Source organism: Balaenoptera physalus (assembly GCF_965194825.1).
Source record: "Balaenoptera physalus genome assembly, chromosome: 19".
NCBI classification, from domain to species: Eukaryota; Metazoa; Chordata; class Mammalia; order Artiodactyla; family Balaenopteridae; genus Balaenoptera; species Balaenoptera physalus.
In genome coordinates, this window is record NC_138900.1 from 9,926,555 (window position 1) to 9,944,641 (window position 18,087).

At 53.9% G+C, this 18,087-nt stretch overlaps 2 protein-coding genes across 5 annotated transcripts; one reads left to right on the forward strand and one right to left on the reverse strand.

Moving 5' to 3' along the window:
- Positions 1-2,696: 2,696 nt before the first annotated feature.
- On the reverse strand, positions 2,697-6,825 carry PPM1N (protein phosphatase, Mg2+/Mn2+ dependent 1N (putative)). Of its 3 annotated transcripts, none has more exons than XR_014256879.1 (6): positions 5,291-6,825; positions 4,571-4,688; positions 4,387-4,492; positions 4,242-4,302; positions 3,786-3,943; positions 2,936-3,067 (listed from the first exon to the last, which is right to left on the reverse strand). XR_014256879.1 is itself a non-coding variant. In XM_082438282.1 (5 exons), the coding sequence occupies exons 1-5, from the start codon at positions 6,203-6,205 to the stop codon at positions 2,999-3,001; spliced, it is 1,269 nt and encodes a 422-aa protein (XP_082294408.1). In that variant the 5' UTR covers positions 6,206-6,825; the 3' UTR covers positions 2,697-2,998. The 3 variants fall into 3 exon arrangements, 1 of the variants encoding a protein (XP_082294408.1); XR_014256880.1 differs by having other exon boundaries at positions 2,942-3,067; positions 3,762-3,943; XM_082438282.1 differs by lacking the exon at positions 3,786-3,943 and having other exon boundaries at positions 2,697-3,067.
- Positions 6,826-7,461: 636 nt separating this feature from the next.
- On the forward strand, positions 7,462-15,664 carry RTN2 (reticulon 2). 2 transcript variants are annotated; one of them, XM_082438280.1, is made up of 10 exons: positions 7,462-7,656; positions 9,325-9,369; positions 9,493-9,963; positions 10,069-10,329; positions 12,571-12,778; positions 13,156-13,294; positions 13,441-13,510; positions 13,619-13,665; positions 14,835-14,893; positions 15,166-15,664. In XM_082438280.1, exons 1-10 carry the CDS (start codon positions 7,623-7,625, stop codon positions 15,245-15,247), a joined length of 1,416 nt encoding a protein of 471 aa, XP_082294406.1. In that variant the 5' UTR covers positions 7,462-7,622; the 3' UTR covers positions 15,248-15,664. The 2 variants fall into 2 exon arrangements, with proteins under 2 accessions (XP_082294406.1, XP_082294407.1); XM_082438281.1 differs by lacking the exons at positions 7,462-7,656; positions 9,325-9,369; positions 9,493-9,963; positions 10,069-10,329 and adding an exon at positions 10,884-11,034.
- Positions 15,665-18,087: the final 2,423 nt, after the last annotated feature.

Here is an 18,087-nt window from a genome sequence, read left to right on the forward strand (position 1 = left end):
CTTCCGCTATTTCCCTCTTCCCCAACGTTACTGCATAGCGATGCACTCTGGGGGTCACCCCCCCAAATTAGAGGGGAAGCTTGATGAAGGGGAAGGGATCCTTCCTTGATCCTTCGTTCTCTCCCACGATGGAAATTCTTAGGGGAATAGCAATGGGGGCACAATTTCTTCTCACCCTCCCCATTGACTTCTCCATTTCTTTACATTCTACTCAGTTTGAGGGGCGAAGAGGACCTTCTGGTCAAGCATAGATTCTCTCAAATTTTGTCCCTTAAATCCTGCCTTCGGAGCCCTCAACGTCTCTCTCCACCAATTTATGAGGGATTCCTAAGGGGCGAACCCCCTCCCCCGCCGAAGAGCGGAACGGGTGGGGAGGGGGCCCACCCCTTTCACTGCCCCCCCCCTCGCCCGCCCTGGGAAGGTGAGGAGGAAGTGGGCCGAGGGGGCGCGGCTGGCCGCTGACTCACAGCCGCAGGGTGTGTGTGGGGCGAGGCGGGGGTGGGGGTGGGGGCGCTATGGGGGGGGGGGTGTGCGGCGCTGGACCTCGGTGGGAATGGGACTCCCGGTCCCTGTGTGAATAAGGCCCCTGGTCCCCTCTCCACGCACGCCCCGCCGTGACTCAGTTTCATCTGCGGAGGATGGTGGGATCATGCAGATATCCGAGGGAACGGAGGTGGGGGACCCTCCCTATGCCGGCTCCCGGGAGCCTCCTCCCACCACGCGCCAGATTCGGGCTGAGTCCCTACACCCTCCCAGACTTCCGCCACTGGTCCTGCAGACTCCGCCCTACGTGACGTAACCAATGTGATCACGCCCCTCTCGTAGAGCGCCACCTGGCCTGGGTAAGGTGCCTTAGGCTGGGGCAGGAACCTGGGAAATCAGTTCGACATTGAGAAATGGATAAATTGAAGCCTGGAGGCAGGAAGTAAATCTGGGCTATAGACCTCTTGCCTGAGCCACCAGGACTCCAGTGGTGCAAGGTATGAGAGTAAAACAACTCTTGGGGCCCAGCTGACTAGGTGAGGGAATCAAGATTCCCAGCCTTTTTTCTCCAAGAGGAATCCGCTGCCGGGTGCCGTCCTGATCTCCTTCACCTCATTCTTCTAGGCCATGCTCTGACATTAATTCTTCTCTGAAGAATGGAGTACTCCTCTCCCCTTCTCCACCCCACTCTGGGAGACCCTGAACCCTTATCTATGGTAGGTTATAATTGTTTCTCTGTGTGTCTCCTCAGACTGAGTTCTTTGGGGACAGAGGTAGACTTGATCAATTTCTGGGCCTTACTAACCCAGCCAGGCCCAGAACAGCAGCTCAACACACATTTACATTTATCCAACTGCATGAAAACCCCAGTTCTGTGTGACCATGGGCAAGTCCTTTCTCCTCTCTGGGTCTCAGCTTTCCCATCTGTGAAATGGGAGGGGTGGTGCTTCTGTGTGCCACCTGCACTATAGTCAGCAAACTTATTCTATAAATGTCCAAATAGTAAATATTTTAGGCATATTTAACATAGGGCCTCTTTTGCATATTTTTTTACAACCCTTTAAAAATGTAAAAACCCTTCTTAGCTCAAGTGCTGTACAGAACAGGTAGCAAGACCCCTGAACTAGAGAAACTCTTGCATATGTACACAGCAGCCTGATCAAGGATCTTTACGGCAGCAGTGACGTAAGGGCAAGAAATTGGAAACAACCTAAATACCCATCAAGAGGATGACGGATGGTGAAACCATTGCACATCTCTTGTCTGAAGTGCTGAGTAGCAGCTAAAAAGAGTGAGGTGTGTAAGTGGCATGAAAGAAGTTTCCAACACATTATTGAGTAAAAGGAAACAAATTGCCAGATGATACATAGGGTATGAAAAAAATCAAGGAGACACCTAAGGTACCATATACATGTGTGTACATGCCCAATAAAAGGTCTTGAAAAATCCACTCCAAACTCACTGCAGGGGTTACCAGTAGGACACAGAATGGGATCGTGGAGAGTCTGATGGTCATAATCTCAAGCCTCATCTTGAAAATGCCGAGTTCAATCCTGCCTCTAGCCTTTCACACTGGCTGTTCCTTCTGCCTTGGGACCCTCTTCCCTGGGGTTTTTGCATGGCTGGCGAGTTCTCTGTTAGGTTCCTGCTCAGTTGTCCCCTCCTCAGAGGTCTTCACTGACCCCCATCTAAAGCAACCATCCCCAGGTGGCAAATGGAGTGGCAGTGGGTGAGGGATGGAGAGAGACTTCATTGTATACCGTTTTGTGCCCTTTGAATTTCAAACCAAGTGAACTTATCACCCATTCAAAAAATAAATAACTATGTAAAAAAACCAGCATAGCTCCCCTAAGACATTTTCTTATCACATCCCCCAGTTTCATTTTCCTTGAGACACTTGTCAGTGTCTGAGATGACCTTATTTATGGGTTCCCTTGTTTGCTGTCCCCCCCCAACTCCACCCCACACACTAGGAGGTTCCGGGGGCAGGAACCTCAATGGGTCTGCCAGGTTGATGGCCTGAGCAGGGCCTTGCACATAGCAGGTGCCCCATACGTATTTGCCAAATGACTGGGCAAATAATGCGTGTGGGGTTTTTTCCACAAGAAAAATGTATTTTGAATTATGTAATTAAAATTTAATTATAAAAACTTTCCCCTACCTCCCCGCCAAACATATGAAAAATGGGAAGGGAAGAGAAGGTTATTGAACTGGGTGATTTTCAGGGTCCATTCAGCTCTAAATATTTCAAAGACATTTGGTTTTGGGGTTTTGAGGTTTGGGTTATTTTTGGTTTTTTTTTTTTTTGGGTCTAGCTGGTGGGTGGAATTTCCCCTCTCTCATAAGACTTTCTGTCTTATGAGAGGGAAGTAGGAGAAAGGGAAATAAACATTCTGGGGTTCCTCCATTGGTTTCTCTTCCTTCCGCTAGTCTGCATAGCTGGGGAAGGGGAGTTTTCTTCCTTAATTCCATTGAGGCCCCAGCTGGGCAGAGGGTCCCTAAAGGATGACAGCTGTCAGGCCTCCAAGTCCAAGGCAGAGCTTGAATGGGTGCCAGTGGGCTTCTCAGCCCCATTCTGCCCCATCTGTAACACAAAACGTGGAAGATGGTGAATAGGAACCCCTTCTTGCCCCTCAGCATTTACTCCCCTGTATTCTGGAAGCACCGCTCCTATTTTTCCTTTGAGGAACCAGCATTCCCTATCTCTCATTTCCTCAGTTTTGGGTGGAGTGGACCCCAAGGCCAAGTGCTAGGGGATGGGCCTGTGACCCCAGCCTGGCCAATCAGAGACACAGAGACTGGTCAGGCACATGACCCAGTGTGGCCAAGGAGAACCAGCTCTGGAAGCACGGCTGCAACTACTGGGAAACTGGCATGCTCTCCCCACTGGGGATGTTAGGCTTCTGGGATGTGAGCATGGAGCAGCAACTCTCTGCTACCTCATGTGGGGACCCTGCCTGGGAGTGAAGCCAACTCAGAGAAAAGAAAACTAAGACAGTTCCTGATGACATCATCTGACAACTGGATGCAGTCATGCCTTAAGTCCCTGTACTCTTCAATTACATGGCCCAGTAAGCTCCCTGGTTCGTCTTCCCAGGTTGAATGGGGTTTCTGTCACTCACAACTCAAAAGAATCCTGACAAAGACCTCCTTTCTGCTGCTGAGAAACCATCAACAACCCCCCCACCCCGATTGGTAATAACCCAACTCCCTTCTCTGCCCTGCAAAGGCCTTCTGGTTTCCTCCCTCACATTTCCTCCCAGCCCCCCACCCCATACCTTAGTTTATGTGGCTCCACTCACCACCTCCTTGGACATCTCTAAATAGGCCATCTGGGCCCAATTCACAACCTCTCTCCTCTAAGACCTGGACCACCCTCAGAGATGTCCTGGTGGTCTCTGCAGTGCAGTCAGCCCTTGGTATTGGTCATCAACATTCCTTGAATTTTTCTGCCTTATTTCTGGGTGGAGGGGGTGGTGCTTGGGATGGTGGGGCTTCACAGAGCAATGTAGGGGGCACATTTCTTGGAGGAGAAGCACAATCTCTTCTCCTCTGCTTCTGCCATCACCACCCACCCCACCCCACCAACAATCATGCCTAGCACAATTCTTCAGGACCAGGTGTGAGAACTTATTACTATATCAGGTAAGTCCCTGTCCCCTCTGGCCTCAATTTCCCCATCACTTAAAGAGGTGGCATGGGGGAGGTGCTGAATTACATGCTTCTAAGAGAAGCATTCAAGAACACAGGGTCCTTACCATCCAGCGCTCTCCTGAGGCCTGGCAGAACTGAGAGTAAGCGTCAGCGATGACTGTGGCCCTGGAGAGCAAAGGAACGTCCTCAGGAGGGGACCCTCCTCCTACCACCCATCCTCCCATTCCACCCCACCCCACCCCAACTCACTTGCAGTGGAGCCCTCCCCCAGGAGGTAAATCCGGGATGTCCTCAGAGGCCAGAGTCCTGAAAACTGTGTTCAAGCTGGGGGGCTCCTGGCCAAAGGCACACAGCTCTGAGAAGGAGGCAAGGATTGTGGGAGTTACCCTGCTTGCTGACCACCCCTTCCGCCGGGCTCCTGGCGCCTGCTCACCTGCAACCCTGCGTCCCAGGGCTGCGTCCAGCACTAGCTCCTTCCTGATGGCCTCCTCACAAGGCCTGGGGGCCCCCGGGAAGCAGACCAGGATGCAGGTCATGTTGTCCAGGCTGCCCTGGAGAAGGCAGAGAAAAGAGAGCCTGGTGGAACATGGCTGAATGCCCCAGCACAGGGCTCCATGCCCTAGGAAACAGAGTTTCCCAACACTCCCCTTGCTCTAGTGCCCCCTTCCCAATCTGGTTATGCCTATATCTCTAAAGTCCCACCCTTCTGCCAGTCTAAACCAGGCCTCTCACAAGGACCAATTCCTTAGACCACGCCCTCTCACTGTCCTAGCACCACCCTATTAAACAGAGCCACTTCCCTTTTCCAAAGCTCCTCCCACTCTGCTGTTTAACTGTTCTTCTTTCTGCCACTAGTCACACCTCAGGACCCATCTCTTAAGTCTGAGGGCTGTCCCATTCCAAAAGACCACGCCCTTTCTCGTAAATCCCTCCCACTTATCTATCTAGAACTACAACTCTTCCGTCTTGTCTCAAGGTTTCCCTAGTCTCCGCTCCCTGCACATTTTGGCCCTGCCCCGTTCCAGCAGGCCCCGTCCCCTATTGGAGTCCCACCTCTCCTTTTCTAGTTTTACTCTCGCCTCTGCATCAAAGCTCCTCCCCCCTAAATCCCTTAGGTTCTTCCCTCAAAGATCTCAAGCCCCGCCCCCAGGACCTTGCAAAGACAAGTATCCAACAGCTGCGCGCAGAGAAGCTCTGGGGCCAAGCCCAAGCAGAGGCGAGATGCCACCAGTCCCGCCAGGGCAGAGCCAGACATCGCGTCCCACACGCCATCAGAGGCCAGGAGCATGAATTCGTCCTCTGCTCGGCGTGCCAGGGCGGTCACTTCAGGCTCCGCGGAAACGAGCTGCAGTTCAGGGGGCCGTCCCGGAGCCTCTTTGTAGGCAAAGTCTCCCAGTGCTCGGGACACTGCCAGAGAGCCCTCGAGGCGCCGGCGGCTGATGGTGCCGCCCGCGTCATGGATGCGCTCGCGTTCCCGGGGACGGAGGGGCCGATGGTCTTCGGTGGTGAAGGCCACGGCGCCGGCGCGACTCAGCACCGCGCGGGAGTCACCGCAGTGCGCCAGGTACAGAAAGTGCGGGGAAACCAGCAACGCCAAGGCGGTGGAGCCTCCCGGCTCGCCGCGGGGCCAGAGAGCGCGCAGGCGTGCGTCTGCGCTCAGAAAGGCTCGGCGCAGTGCTTCGCACACGCCCTGGGGCTCGCCGGGCGCTGGGCCCAGCGCCTCGAGCACGTAGCCCGGCAGGTGGCGCGCACCGAAGAGGGCGGCTCTCGTCCCACCGTGGCCGTCGAGGACCGCGAAGAAAGCCCAGCCCGGGCCCAGCCCGGGTAGCTCAAGCCAAGCGCAATACGCGTCCTCCATGTGTGCGCGCCACCCTTGCACTGCGCTCGCCCCGAAGCGCAAGCCCCAAGACGCCGCCGCACCCCCGTGCGGCCGCTGAGCGCATCGCGGCGCGTCCAGGAGGGACTGAGGCCCGTCGGGAGAGCTGCGCCTCTTCTCTGCCTCCTCCACCCACTCTTGCTTGCGAGCTGGCCAGAGGAGACATTCCAGCAGGCGGGCGAGGGCCGCCATCCTTCAGCCTGGGGATCAGGAAAGCTCCACCCTCTGCACCTGCTAACAGCCCCGCCACCCCGCCCCCGTCACCTCCACTAATCCTCTGCACTGTGAAATTTTAAACCACCTAAATCTCCTTCCTATGCCCTTGACTTGCACTCGAGTCGAGTCACTAGAAGGGAATGAACTCTTCGTTCTCCTCTCTTCCGCACCTTCCAAGTGAGGTTTGTGGTTTTGGTCAGGGAAAAAAGATAATAGTACCAAACTAGCATTTACCATGAGCTACACACTGTTTTACATCACCATCTCCAATTTACCGAAGAGGAAACTGAGTCACAGAAGTAAACAGTGTTACACAATCTCTAGAATCCGTATTCTCAACACAACACTCGGCTTCGGCTCCCCAGCCCGACTCTGTTCAATCTCTGCCCACATCAGTGGTCCCATCCGGGTTTCAAAAGCTTTAAATGCTTAATTTTTTTACTTCGACCCCTCCCCTCTCCGTCTCGCCCCCGGGTTTCAGTCGCTTCTCTTCCAGGTCCCTCCCATCCATTCACACACACAGCCTCAGATGCTTCTAATATTCGCAGTCCCGACCGGCCTCTAGCTCCGCGCCCAGCCCCCTCACTCCAGGTTCAGCTCACCTTCTGGGTAGCACCACCACCCTTGATTGTTCTGCCCTATTCCCTCTAGGCCACGCCTCTAGCTCCTCAGTCTCGGACTGACCCCACCCAACTCTGAACAATTCTAAATTGGCTTAAACCTCCCCAAGTCTGAGCTCCTCCCCTTGTCTCAAAACTTTCCGAGTAGCTTCTTCCCGCCCCCTTTCCCACTCCCATTGAGAATCTAGGCTTATACCTCTACCTCTCAGCGGTAGAATCTTTATACCCTCCCCTCAATGCCACCTCTAGCTCCACCCCAACCCACTCTGAGATCCACGCCCCCATCCTCTCCGCCTAGGTTCCTTCATCATCATTTCCCGGAGCCCCTCACCCTACCCTCGGTCCCGCTTCTCTCCCCCTAAAGGCCCCGCCCTCTTCTGTCTAGACCCCGCCCTTCAGACCGCCTTCCAGGCCTTCTCGGCAGGTAGCCTACGGTCCTAGCTCTGCCCCTCTATTAGGAAGGCCACGCCCCACCTCCATCCTCCCGGGTGTTTCCCCTCCCCCTCGCCCTCCCTCAGGTTCCGCCCCCCGTTCTCTGGCCCCGCCCCCGGCCCCCGCGCTGCAGTCGCCCCACAGCGGCCCCGCCCGCCCCCGCTGAGCCGAACCGAGGGCGGCGGCGGCGGCGGCGGCTGTTGGAGCGGCCCGGGAGGAGGAGGCAGCGAGGATGGCGGCGGCGGCGTCCTGGGCGCGGCGGAGATGAGCGCTCGCGGCCCCAGGCCCAGGGCGGCGTGGCCGGAGTGGGCGGGGGTCCCGATGCAGGCCCGAGGGGGGCCATGGGGCAGGTCCTGCCGGTCTTCGCCCACTGCAGTGAGTAGGGGGAGGCTCAGGCCTGGTGTGGGGCCCAGAGGCCCGGGTGGGCTCCTCCGCGGTTTCCCCTCCGACCTGGGCCGCGGGAGAGCCAAGACGGGGAGGAAGCGAAGGAGACAAAGGAAGCTCTCCCTTCCCCCCGTGTTCCAGCGGCGATGGGGGCGACTTGACCCGGACAACCTGAGTGAGACTGGGCAGAGGCTGGGGGCACTGAGATAGCCGACGGGGGGCGCTCTGGGCCCTTGAATGTGCCGCGGGGCTCCGCCCGGGGATGAGGAAGCTTTCCGGGAGCTGTCCCCTCGCCCTGGTGCTGGCCATAGCCAGCGGTGAGGGGATTTGAATGGAGGGGTAGAGCCACGATGGAGAAGAGGGGTCTGACTTCCCCCTTCCCCCGCATCACCCATCTTCGCATCCCACCTCCGTTTTCTCCCCAGACTCAGAGGCAGCCCCGACCTCGCCCGAATTGTACAATCCCCTGTCCCCGGGATACAGCCATCCCTGGGTTGGGGCTAGGACTCCTGGGTCCTTAGGTTTTACCACTCCGGGTCTCTGATTCCTGGCCTCCTATGCCCTAGCTGAAGAAACGAGGTGGGGGCGGGGGGGGGCATCTGATTTCAATCTCCAAACGGTATTGAGCATCTCCTGTAGGCAAAGCCCCAAGCTAACTCTGAGAGGCTGAATTCCATAATTGAAAACGCCTTGTCTGAGCCTTATGATTTCTGAGGCCAGGGCTCTAACAGTCCTTGTCTAACATTCTCTGTCTCACACCCCTATGGTTCTGACAGCTGGGGATTGCAACGCCGACCTAGCCACTTGCATGTCTTGGGAGTCAACATGCCAAAATTCTAAGAATTTGTTATTTCAACATTTTAGAGTATCATCCCAACATTCTAAGATCTTATCCTTACCTGGGCTTACAAAGGAAGGCCCTACGTGATCTCCCCACCCCCACCCCACCCCGCCTTTCCTCTCTGCCCTCATCTCCCTTCCATCTCCCCATCAGTCACCCTGTTCCAGTCACATCTGCACACTTCTCAGTTCCTCAGATATGCAAAGCTTACTGCTTGCCTCAGGGCCTTTGCACTGGCTTTTCCCTCTGCCTGGAAGACTCTTCCCTAGATATCCGCATGGTTTCCTCACATCATTCAGGTTTCTGTTCAAATGTCATCCGGGAAGTCTTCCTCACCAACCTGTCTGAAATAGCATCCCCTTACTTTCTCTTCCCTTACCTTAATTTTTCTCCACACACTTAGCACCCAACATCATACGTTTAATTGTTACTGTCTATCTCCCCTATAGAGTGTAAGCTCTATGAGACTAGGGATTTTGTCTGTTTTGTTCACATTTGTATCCTCAGGATCTAAAACAGTGCCTGGCATGTATTAAACACTCAATTAATGGTTGTTGAAAGAATTAAGGAATTGAAGCCTCCTAAAATCCCTAATTTAAAGGCACTAAGATCGAGATTCCTGGATTTGAACTTCTAAGACTGAGCTTCAGACAGCAGGGATACTAAGGTTTTACAGTCTGTATACAGAATGTTCTAGAGGTCCTGTAATTAAAACTCTAAGATTCCTTAATTCAGACAGGTTTCCAGGACTAGCACACTACTTCTGTAACTCGGGCAATCTAAGCTTCTAAGAGTCTTTGATTCTTTCCCTGTTGCAGAAGAAGCTCCGTCTACAGCTTCCTCTACCCCTGACTCCACAGAAGGTAAGCAGAGAGGGAGGATGTGAGAGTGGGACTTGAAGGGGGCTCACAGCTGGGTAAAGGGGTTAAGGGGAGTGGGCTAGGGTCTTGGTCAGAGGAGTTCATGCCCTCCTTTGCTCATGGCAGGAGGGAACGACGACTCGGATTTTCGGGAGCTGCATACAGCCCGGGAATTCTCAGAGGAAGACGAGGAGGAGACCACATCGCAGGACTGGGGCACTCCCCGGGAGCTGACCTTCTCCTACATCGCCTTCGATGGCGTGCTGGGCTCTGGGGCCCGCAGGGATTCAGCTGCTCGCCGCCCACGGCCCCAGGGCCGCTCAGTCTCGGAGCCGCGAGAGCCGCCCCCGCAACCTGGCCTGGGCGACAGCTTGGAGAGCATCCCCAGCCTGAGCCAATCCCCGGAGCCCGGGCGCCGTGGTCACCCCGATTCTGCCCCTCCAGCTGAGCGCCCCCTGGAGGACCTGGGGCTCCAACTGGACCAACTGGGCTGGGCGGCCCGGGGAGCAGGGTCCGGGGAGGACTCTGCCACCAGTAGCTCCACCCCGCTGGATGACGAAGAGCCCGACGGATCAGAGGTTGGAGAGGCTGGGAAAGGTGAGATGTCCGAGGTGCTGGGACCAAAGCCACCAGGGGTGGGTGGTCTCTCCTTAGGGCACCTCCATGGTGAAAGCTCACAGCCTTCTCTCTCTAATGCACCAGACCTGGACCTACAACTCGGACTCGCTCAGTCCTCGCCGCCCGAAGTCTTGACTCCACAGCCCAGCCCTGGCTCTGGGATCCCTCAGGCCCGTACCCCATCTCCACTTCGATCTCGGGATTCGAACTCTTGGCCAGATGAGCCCTCGCTGGACGAGAAGGAGGAGGAAGAGCCGTGGGGGCGGCTGGAGCGGGAGCCAATCACGGGGCAGTGCCTCGATAGCACGGACCAATCAGAATTCACATTGGAACCACACTTTCTAGGTAAAGTGCATGAGGGAACGTGCTCCTTTGGACTACAGCGAGGGTGGAGGATTGATTTTTAAAGGGACCATCCTCGGGGAGGAACGGAGGAGAATGGAGAAGGGAGGAGGTATTGCTACTGGCAAGACATTGTAAACTCCACCCTTTAAAAAAAAATTTTCCCGTTACCTGAGATTGCTATTGGCTCTTTTTAAATGGTTCCCCCTCCCACTTGAGAAGTTAGCCCTCCCACCTGAGAAGTTGGAGGAAGCATTAGGATTGGCTAATTGCTAAAAAATAATCCCTCTTTTGGAGTGCTCCCCCTAGAGGCTGATTTTGGACAGGCCAAATCCCTGAAAAAATAATGCTGTTTTCTGAATGTGGCCACTGGGCAAGTAAAAGTAAACTCTGTGCGTTTTAAAAACTCTCCTCTTCCCTGACCGCATGAATTGGCCAATTGTAAATAGACCCCGCCTTACTTTAAAGTATGCTCAGCCTCCACGAACGGTTCCTATAGGTAGGTTATAGACATCACTGCTTTTGGCTGTTTACAAAGAGAGCCACCCCGTTTTGGAATTGTTCCCACCGCAATGGAGAGTCATTGGCTGGGTACAAAGGGGCCCCGCCCCCTTACTCCCTCTCTCCGGGTTCCACTGAAGTGGGCAAAATCCCTGAGAAGCAGCAGTGTCTGTAGCCTCTCTCTCGGAGCCGAGATGGGGAGTAAAGGTGGGCTTTCGGGGCGGGCTGGGACGCGGGCGCTGGGGGACCGTGGAAAGGGACCCAGATTCACTTTTATCGCCCTCAAATCTGGGGGATGTTTCGTCTTGGTCCCAGATTCCCCAGAGAGGCAGGCTGGGGCTGAGGGGCTGCGGGGGTGTCTAGGGAGGGCGTGGAGGGAGTATGGGGTCCCCTCTCTCTCGAGCCGGAGCTTTGGGGCCCAAGAGCAGCGAGGCCCCCTCCCCCAGCCTCAGGCCCAGGCGGTGCTGTCACTCAGTAGCTGGACAGGCCAGCACAGCTGCCTGAGAGGCACCCTCCCCACCCCCACCCCCCCCCCCACCGCGTGCCTAAACTTAGCCCCGCCTCAGGTGACCCGGCCCCTCCCCCACCTCTGGCTCAGGCTTTGGGGAGCCTGCAGGGGAGGGGTTGAAGGGAGGTCTACCCTAGTTAGAGGTAGATGGGAGGATGTGCGTAGGGAAGATACAGAAGTGAGGAGAGTCAGACTCTGAGGGGGACTGGTTGGGATGGGTCAGTTTGATCGGAGTAAGGGTGGGAGGATGGAGACTGTCTGGAAATAGATGGCAGGGTACTGGGCTCTCATTTCCGGGTTCAAGGCAGAGCCGATTATAGGGACGGCTGTTAAAAGTTAAGATGAGTGAGATGAAACGTTGGGGTCCAAAGGTCACTGATCAGGACATAGGCTGGGCTTGGGAGGTGAGTTTAGGATCTCTGAAAGGGGTCAGAAGTTTGAGTTAGGGCCTAGGAAGGAGGATGGTGTTACTAATACATTTAGGACTTAGATGTATGTGTTGGTAGGGGTATCAAGGAGATATGACTTTACACCTGTCAGGGTGCAAAAAATAAAAAGAACAATGACACCCATTGCTGGGCAGGATGCTGGGAAAAGATCACTTGCATGTTGCTCATAGAAATAAGGATTGTTACAGTCTTGCTAGTAAGCAATCTGATAATATTTATGACATTCAAAAATACATAATTAGTCCACCCAGCGATTCGACCCCTGGGATTCTATCTCAGAAATAGAACCTCCCGGAGGTAAGAATATCTGCAGGAGGCTGGTGCTTGTAGTACTGTCAGGGAAGAGGATGGGGGGAGGAAACAAAGTAAACGACCCAGCAATAGCTGCATGGTTGAAGATGGTGTAGCCACACCATGGAATATCATGTAGCCCTTAAAAAGAATGAATTAATAAGAGCTATTCCCGTTGACTAGGAGGGAATTCTAGGAAGAAAAGTAGAGTGAGATATGCATGATGCAGAAGATTGATTTTTCACCCAAAATTGTGTTCACACGTTATCTATGGGCAGGAGTAAGCTTGAGGGGACTTGCTAGACAGTTAACTTGGGTTTTCCAGGAGGCAAGCATGGAATAAAAGAAGATAAGTAAAAATCTGGAAATTGGGTTAAGGCTCTGACAGGTGTGTCAAGAGGTCGTGTTTCAGCCCCGAGACAGGAAATAGGAGGTCAAGAGGTCAGCCAGGCCAGCTCCAAACCCCAGCCTGATTGCCGCCCTCTCCCTCCACAGTGGCAGACCTGCTGTACTGGAAGAACACGAGGACGTCAGGAGTGGTCTTCACAGGCCTCATGGTCTCCCTGCTCAGCCTCCTGCGTTTCAGCATCGTGTCCGTGGCCGCCCATGTGGCCCTGTTGCTGCTCTGCGGCACCATCTCTCTCAGGGTTTACCGAAAAGTGCTGCAGGCCGTGCACCGGGGGGACGGCGCCAACCCCTTCCAGTGAGAGCCCGCAGCCTGGCCCCCAACCCTGACCTCTGTCCAGACCTCAGCGCTGACCCTAAGTCATGACCCATGACCTCAGATCAGGCACTGACTTCTCACCCTGGCCCTGACCCATCCTGTTCCTGTTCCTGTTCCTGACTCCAACCTGACCCTGACATTAAACCAGACTCTGACCCTTGACTTCCAGTCGTAACCTCAGACCCTAACCTCTTACCCTTAATCCTTGATCCCGTCTCCTGACCCTGACCTCCACCCTAGCACGCTACACCTGGCCTTACTCCCCAACCCTCACTTCTTGCCCTTGTCTCAGCCATGCCCCTCAGCCTGGGTCCCATCCACCCACTGAGTGGCCTCACACACCTCTGTTCTCTCAGGGCCTACCTGGATGTGGACCTGACCCTGACTCGGGAGCAGACAGAACATATGTCCCAACAGATTGCCTCCTGCGTGGTCTCTGCGGCCACGCAGCTGCGGCATTTCTTTCTGGTAGAAGACTTCGTGGATTCCCTCAAGGTGCCCTGAAGCCCCCCACTCCCTCCTGGGTCCCAACATTCAACTCCCTGCCCCTGGGGGGAGGAGGTGAGGAGGGCCATTGCTGGGGAAGTTCCCAGCCCAGGGTGCACCCCGTAGACTCTGCTGACCCCGACCCTCACCCTCAGCTGGTCCTTCTCTTCTACATCTTGACCTTCGTGGGTGCCATCTTCAATGGTTTGACTCTTCTCATTCTGGGTGAGCTGGGAAGGCTGTGAGGGGCGGGGCGGGGAGGTGGGTTCCTGGGCTCTGAATGGAGCTGGTAATCTCCCTGGAGAGCCCTGACCCCCATCTCTGTGCCCGCAGGAGTGATCGGTTTATTCACAGTCCCTCTGCTGTACCGGCAGCACCAGGTAAGTGCGACAGGCCCTCAGTTGGCAGTACCCCGGCCAAACAACCACACACACACACACAGCCAGGGTCCATGACAGATGTCCCAGCCAGAGACAGGAGGACAAGCCGGTGTTCCCACCCCTGACAGAATCAGGCTCTCTCTGACACATGTTAGGCACAGGTGGTCTGCCTGCTGCCCCTCCTCCATGCAGCTAGAGTCTACCTAATATGTTTCAACAGCCAGAGACAGGCATTTCGATAGGTGGCCCGTGACAGAGCCAGGATCTGACTGACACATTCCAACCCAAGGCAGGTAGACTAACTGAGGCTCCTCCCCAACAGTGATCCAAGGTCTGCCTGGACACGTCCTACCTCCAGAGAGGCAGCCTGACTGGTGTCTTCTCTCCCTGACATAGCACGAGGCTGAACAACACTCTTTCTAGCCAGAAACAGGCAGACAGATGAATGCCTTCTCCTGATACCCTGATACCCCGTCTCCCCTGATACCACCACAGACTGACAAACACATATTCCATTTGCAGACAGACAGACAGACAGACTGACGCCATCTATCCCTACACATAGTCTGGGTCTGACTGACACCCATCCCAGCCCAGAACACTGACAGAACCAGGGCCAACTGACATATATCCTATCCAGAGACAGGCAGATGGACCAACATTCCATTTTTGACATTTTCCGGCACAGCTGAGAGCCAAACAATACATGTTCCTGCCAGGGAGATAGTCCTAACTCCCTCACATGCCGGAATCACCGAGGCTCACAAAGTCAATTCACACTGAATTAAATTAGTATTTAAATCAATCCACTCAGGGACTCGACAACCAACGCTAACGCCTTCTATTCTTACGCTGCCCCTAAACACACACACACACACACAAAACTCACTCAAAGATTAACAGTAGTTCCCAGGATGCAAAGCCACTGGCAAATTCTTGTGTGTCTACCTGACATCACTTCCCACACAGAGTGTGGTCCAATTGACTTGACACTTCACCTTGGACTTCTGACTTCCAAGGGTATTTTATTAGGTTTAGAGTTGATGGTGGAGTGGTGGGCCACTCCTCCCAACTCCTGATCTGGGGGTGGGGGAGGAAGCAGCTTTTTTAATGAATTAGGGAGAAGAACCCCCTCCAATCTCTCCTTTCACCCCTTCTTGTCTCCCCAGGCCCAGATTGACCAGTATGTGGGATTGGTGACCAATCAGTTGAGCCACATCAAAGCTAAGTAAGGGCATGTGGTAGAGACGGATGGGATGGGGAATGAGAAAAGTTGGGAATGCTTCTCCTCCCCCCGACCCCCAATATTCCCTGTCCATAAATCTCCTGGGGCTGAGTGCCTGCTTTTCTTAAAAGGTGAGAGACAGTTCCATCGCAGGCCAGTAGGTGGAGGGTAGGGGCTGGCTTGGGCACTCACTTCCTCCATCCAGTTTTTAGTTCTCAGATACTACTTATCCTGTCGCTTGCCCCACCCCTTGACTCCACCTGTTTCTCCCTCAGGATCCGAGCTAAGATCCCAGGGACCGGAGCCCTTGCCTCGGCAGCAGCCGCAGTCTCCGGATCCAAAGCCAAAGCCGAATGAAAGGGGTGTCTCTGCCTGCGGGACGCCTGCCCCCACCCCCTGTAGCCCTCTGCCCTCTTCCATTTCCCTTCCATCCCCACCCTCTCCCTGCTTCATCCCAAGCCATTTCCCAGTGGGTGTCAGGATCGCTCACACCAGGGAGTTTGCGCAAATTGCCTGAGTGGCCAGGACTACATTTCCCAAGAGGCTCTGCTCTAGGAGTCTTGGAAAGGCGAGGCACCTTGGCCTCGGGGCCTGCTGGGACTTGTAGTTGCCTAGATAGGGCACACGCCCTGTACTTCCGGGACCCCACCGCTGGAGGCGCCGCGAGGGGGTGGTGTCTCCTGGATGCCACTGGCCCCAACGCTGGGGCTTTGCATGGGGCCCAGGGGAGGCCTGAGCTTGGATTTACACTGTAATAAAGACTTCTGTGGAAAACCCAAGGCCTCCTGTGCTTCCAGCCCACTCCAGTTTTCACCTTCCTGTACTGAAAAGCAGGTAAGTGATACTCAAAGAGGAACCTTCCCCATCTCTGCGGAGGAAGAACCTTCCCCTCTGCCGTCTGCGAGTTGGCTGATCCCAGAGCTAGCCAAGCCTTGACAGCCACTTTCCATGCCTGTGCTCAAGGCAGACATCACGAGTCGATCCCCACACTCTCCCTGCTGTGCAACCATTTCACCTGAGTCCCAGACCCATGTATCCAACTGCCTAATGGAAGACTCCCCCCTCGAACATATCTAAACCTCTTCCGTGTCCTACCTGATTTCCCACTCAGGGACATCCCCTCCTGCCCACATTGTCGCCCAGCCAGAGACCCAGGTATGGCCCTGGACTCCTATTCCCTCACCCCCCACATCTAGTCAGTCAGCAAGCCATGTCTTTTCTCTCTCTCCAACCTCTCCACCCGCTTCTCTCCATTCCAACTGCCTTGGGAATGAGCACAGGGCCTCGTGACCTCTTTGGGCCTCAGTTTCCAAAACTAAACTGGGGGAGGAGGAGGCAGGAGACTGGAGTCTAAAGACCCACAGACCTGGATTTGAATCATCTTCACTTTTTGGCTGCGTAAACCTGAGCAAGTGGCCTCACCTCTTGAAGGTTCATTTCCTCAAATAGAAAACTGTCGCCATAAGCTACCTACATGTAAAGCCCTTGTTACAGGGCCTGGCATAGAATAAATGTCCAGTAAACAGAAGCTGCATTGTTAGCTATGACATTGTTTCCCAAACCTCGGTCAGCCCTCAGGACCTTGATGATCTTTATATCACCTGTTCTGCTATTTGCCTAATTTTTTCTTTAAATTGGTTTATTAAAAATATAAAACAAATGTCTTTTAAAAGGAAATGTTACTCCACCACCAAGGAATTCAGTATTGCTTGCCAGAAATAGAAGATAACAGTTAAACATGAAACTCTTACCATTTAAAATGTTTGTTTGTGCATCACCTAAAATCTTGCCTCTTGTGATGCATGTCCCATTTTAGGAGATAGATAATGATGTTACAGGAGTAGTAGTTACAGCCTCAGGTTTTGTATACAGGGGTTGCCTAGCAGCAGCTAGCTAACTGAAAGAAAGAGGACTTAGGGGGGCTTCTCTTGAATCTGAATTTGCCAAGCAGGGGCAGTGTTTTAAACTTCCAAATAAAAGAGCAACATTTCCTAAAGATACTTTTATTCATACTCTCCATAAGACAAAGTGTCCATTTATCCATCTCAAAGAAAGGAGGAGGATGGACCGGTTGCGATTATGGGTTCAGGAATGGCTAAAGCCCCCAAGCCCATCCTTGGTATCCCCACTGGAGGCAGGAAACAGGTTGGAGATGGAAACAGCCTTTATTGAGTGACTCCCAGTTGCCTGGTGCCATGTCAGCCTTCTATATCCAGCTGCTCGTTATGATTCCCCCTAGTTGCACTAGTCTTGTTTTCCAGATGAGGAAACTGAGGCTCAGAGAAGGATAGTGATAATATTCTTGCATTCATCCTACAAACATTTAGTGAGCATCTGGCAAGTGCTCAAGCACTCTTTGGGTACCAGGGACATAGAAATGAACCAAAGTGGTTAGGACTCCGTGCTCTCACTGCCTAGGGCCTGGGTTCAGTTCCTGGCCAGGGAACTAGGATCACATCAGCTTCGCGGCGCGGCCAAATAAACAAACAAACAAACAAACAAAATCCACCAAAACAAAGTCCACGGTTTCATGGAGCTGATATTCTAGCGGGAGCAGCCAGACAATAAGCAAATAGAAGTAGAATATGGCAGGTGGTGATCAGGGTGATGGAGAAAAGTCCAGCAGGGGAAGGGGATAGAGTGACAGGGCTTGCTATTTTAGACTGGGTGCTCAGGGAAGGCTTCATTAAGTGGTGATATTTAAGCAGAGGCCAGAGTGAAAAGAGGCAGTGAGTCATGGGAACATGCGGAGGAAAGGAGATTCAGGCAGGGGGATCAACAAACGCAAGGGCCCTGAGAAGGGAGCATGCCTGATGTGTGCAGCGAGATCTGTGAGCCAGAAACCAAGTATATGAGGAGAGAGGAGTAGGAGATCGGGTCCGAGGAGTGCAAAGGTCTAATCATCGGGATTGTAAGGCTGTGATGAGAGCTTTGACTTTTACTCTGAGACGGGAGCCACTGGGAAGGTTTCATGTCGGGGAATGATATTGTCAAAGGATCACTGACTTGGATTTTAAAAGGATCACTTTTTCTGTAATAATATAATTACAATGGCACAAGTTCTGTTCTCCCAAGCGGATGGGCTGTGTGGATAGGGTAGGGTACTATCCGTTTCTACGCCTCACTTTCCTCGGCCATAAAATGCAGATGCAAAAACTGATGATCTCTAGTGCCTAAGCTCAATGGGGACAAATTCT

Excerpts from the sequence above, each read along its gene's own strand:
- PPM1N (XM_082438282.1), bottom strand. The coding sequence starts at position 6,205 with ATGGCGGCCCTCGCCCGCCTGCTGGAATGTCTCCTCTGGCCAGCTCGC. Across the intron at positions 4,493-4,570 it reads CCTGGGACGCAGGGTTGCAG|AGCTGTGTGCCTTTGGCCAG; the intron begins GTGAGCAGGCGC and ends CCTCCTTCTCAG. Across the intron at positions 3,068-4,241 it reads CCTCAGGAGAGCGCTGGATG|ATGGGGCAGAATGGGGCTGA; the intron begins GTAAGGACCCTG and ends TTTGTGTTACAG.
- RTN2 (XM_082438280.1), top strand. The coding sequence starts at position 7,623 with ATGGGGCAGGTCCTGCCGGTCTTCGCCCACTGCA. Across the intron at positions 9,370-9,492 it reads TACCCCTGACTCCACAGAAG|GAGGGAACGACGACTCGGAT; the intron begins GTAAGCAGAGAG and ends TGCTCATGGCAG. Across the intron at positions 13,295-13,440 it reads ACTTCGTGGATTCCCTCAAG|CTGGTCCTTCTCTTCTACAT; the intron begins GTGCCCTGAAGC and ends CCTCACCCTCAG.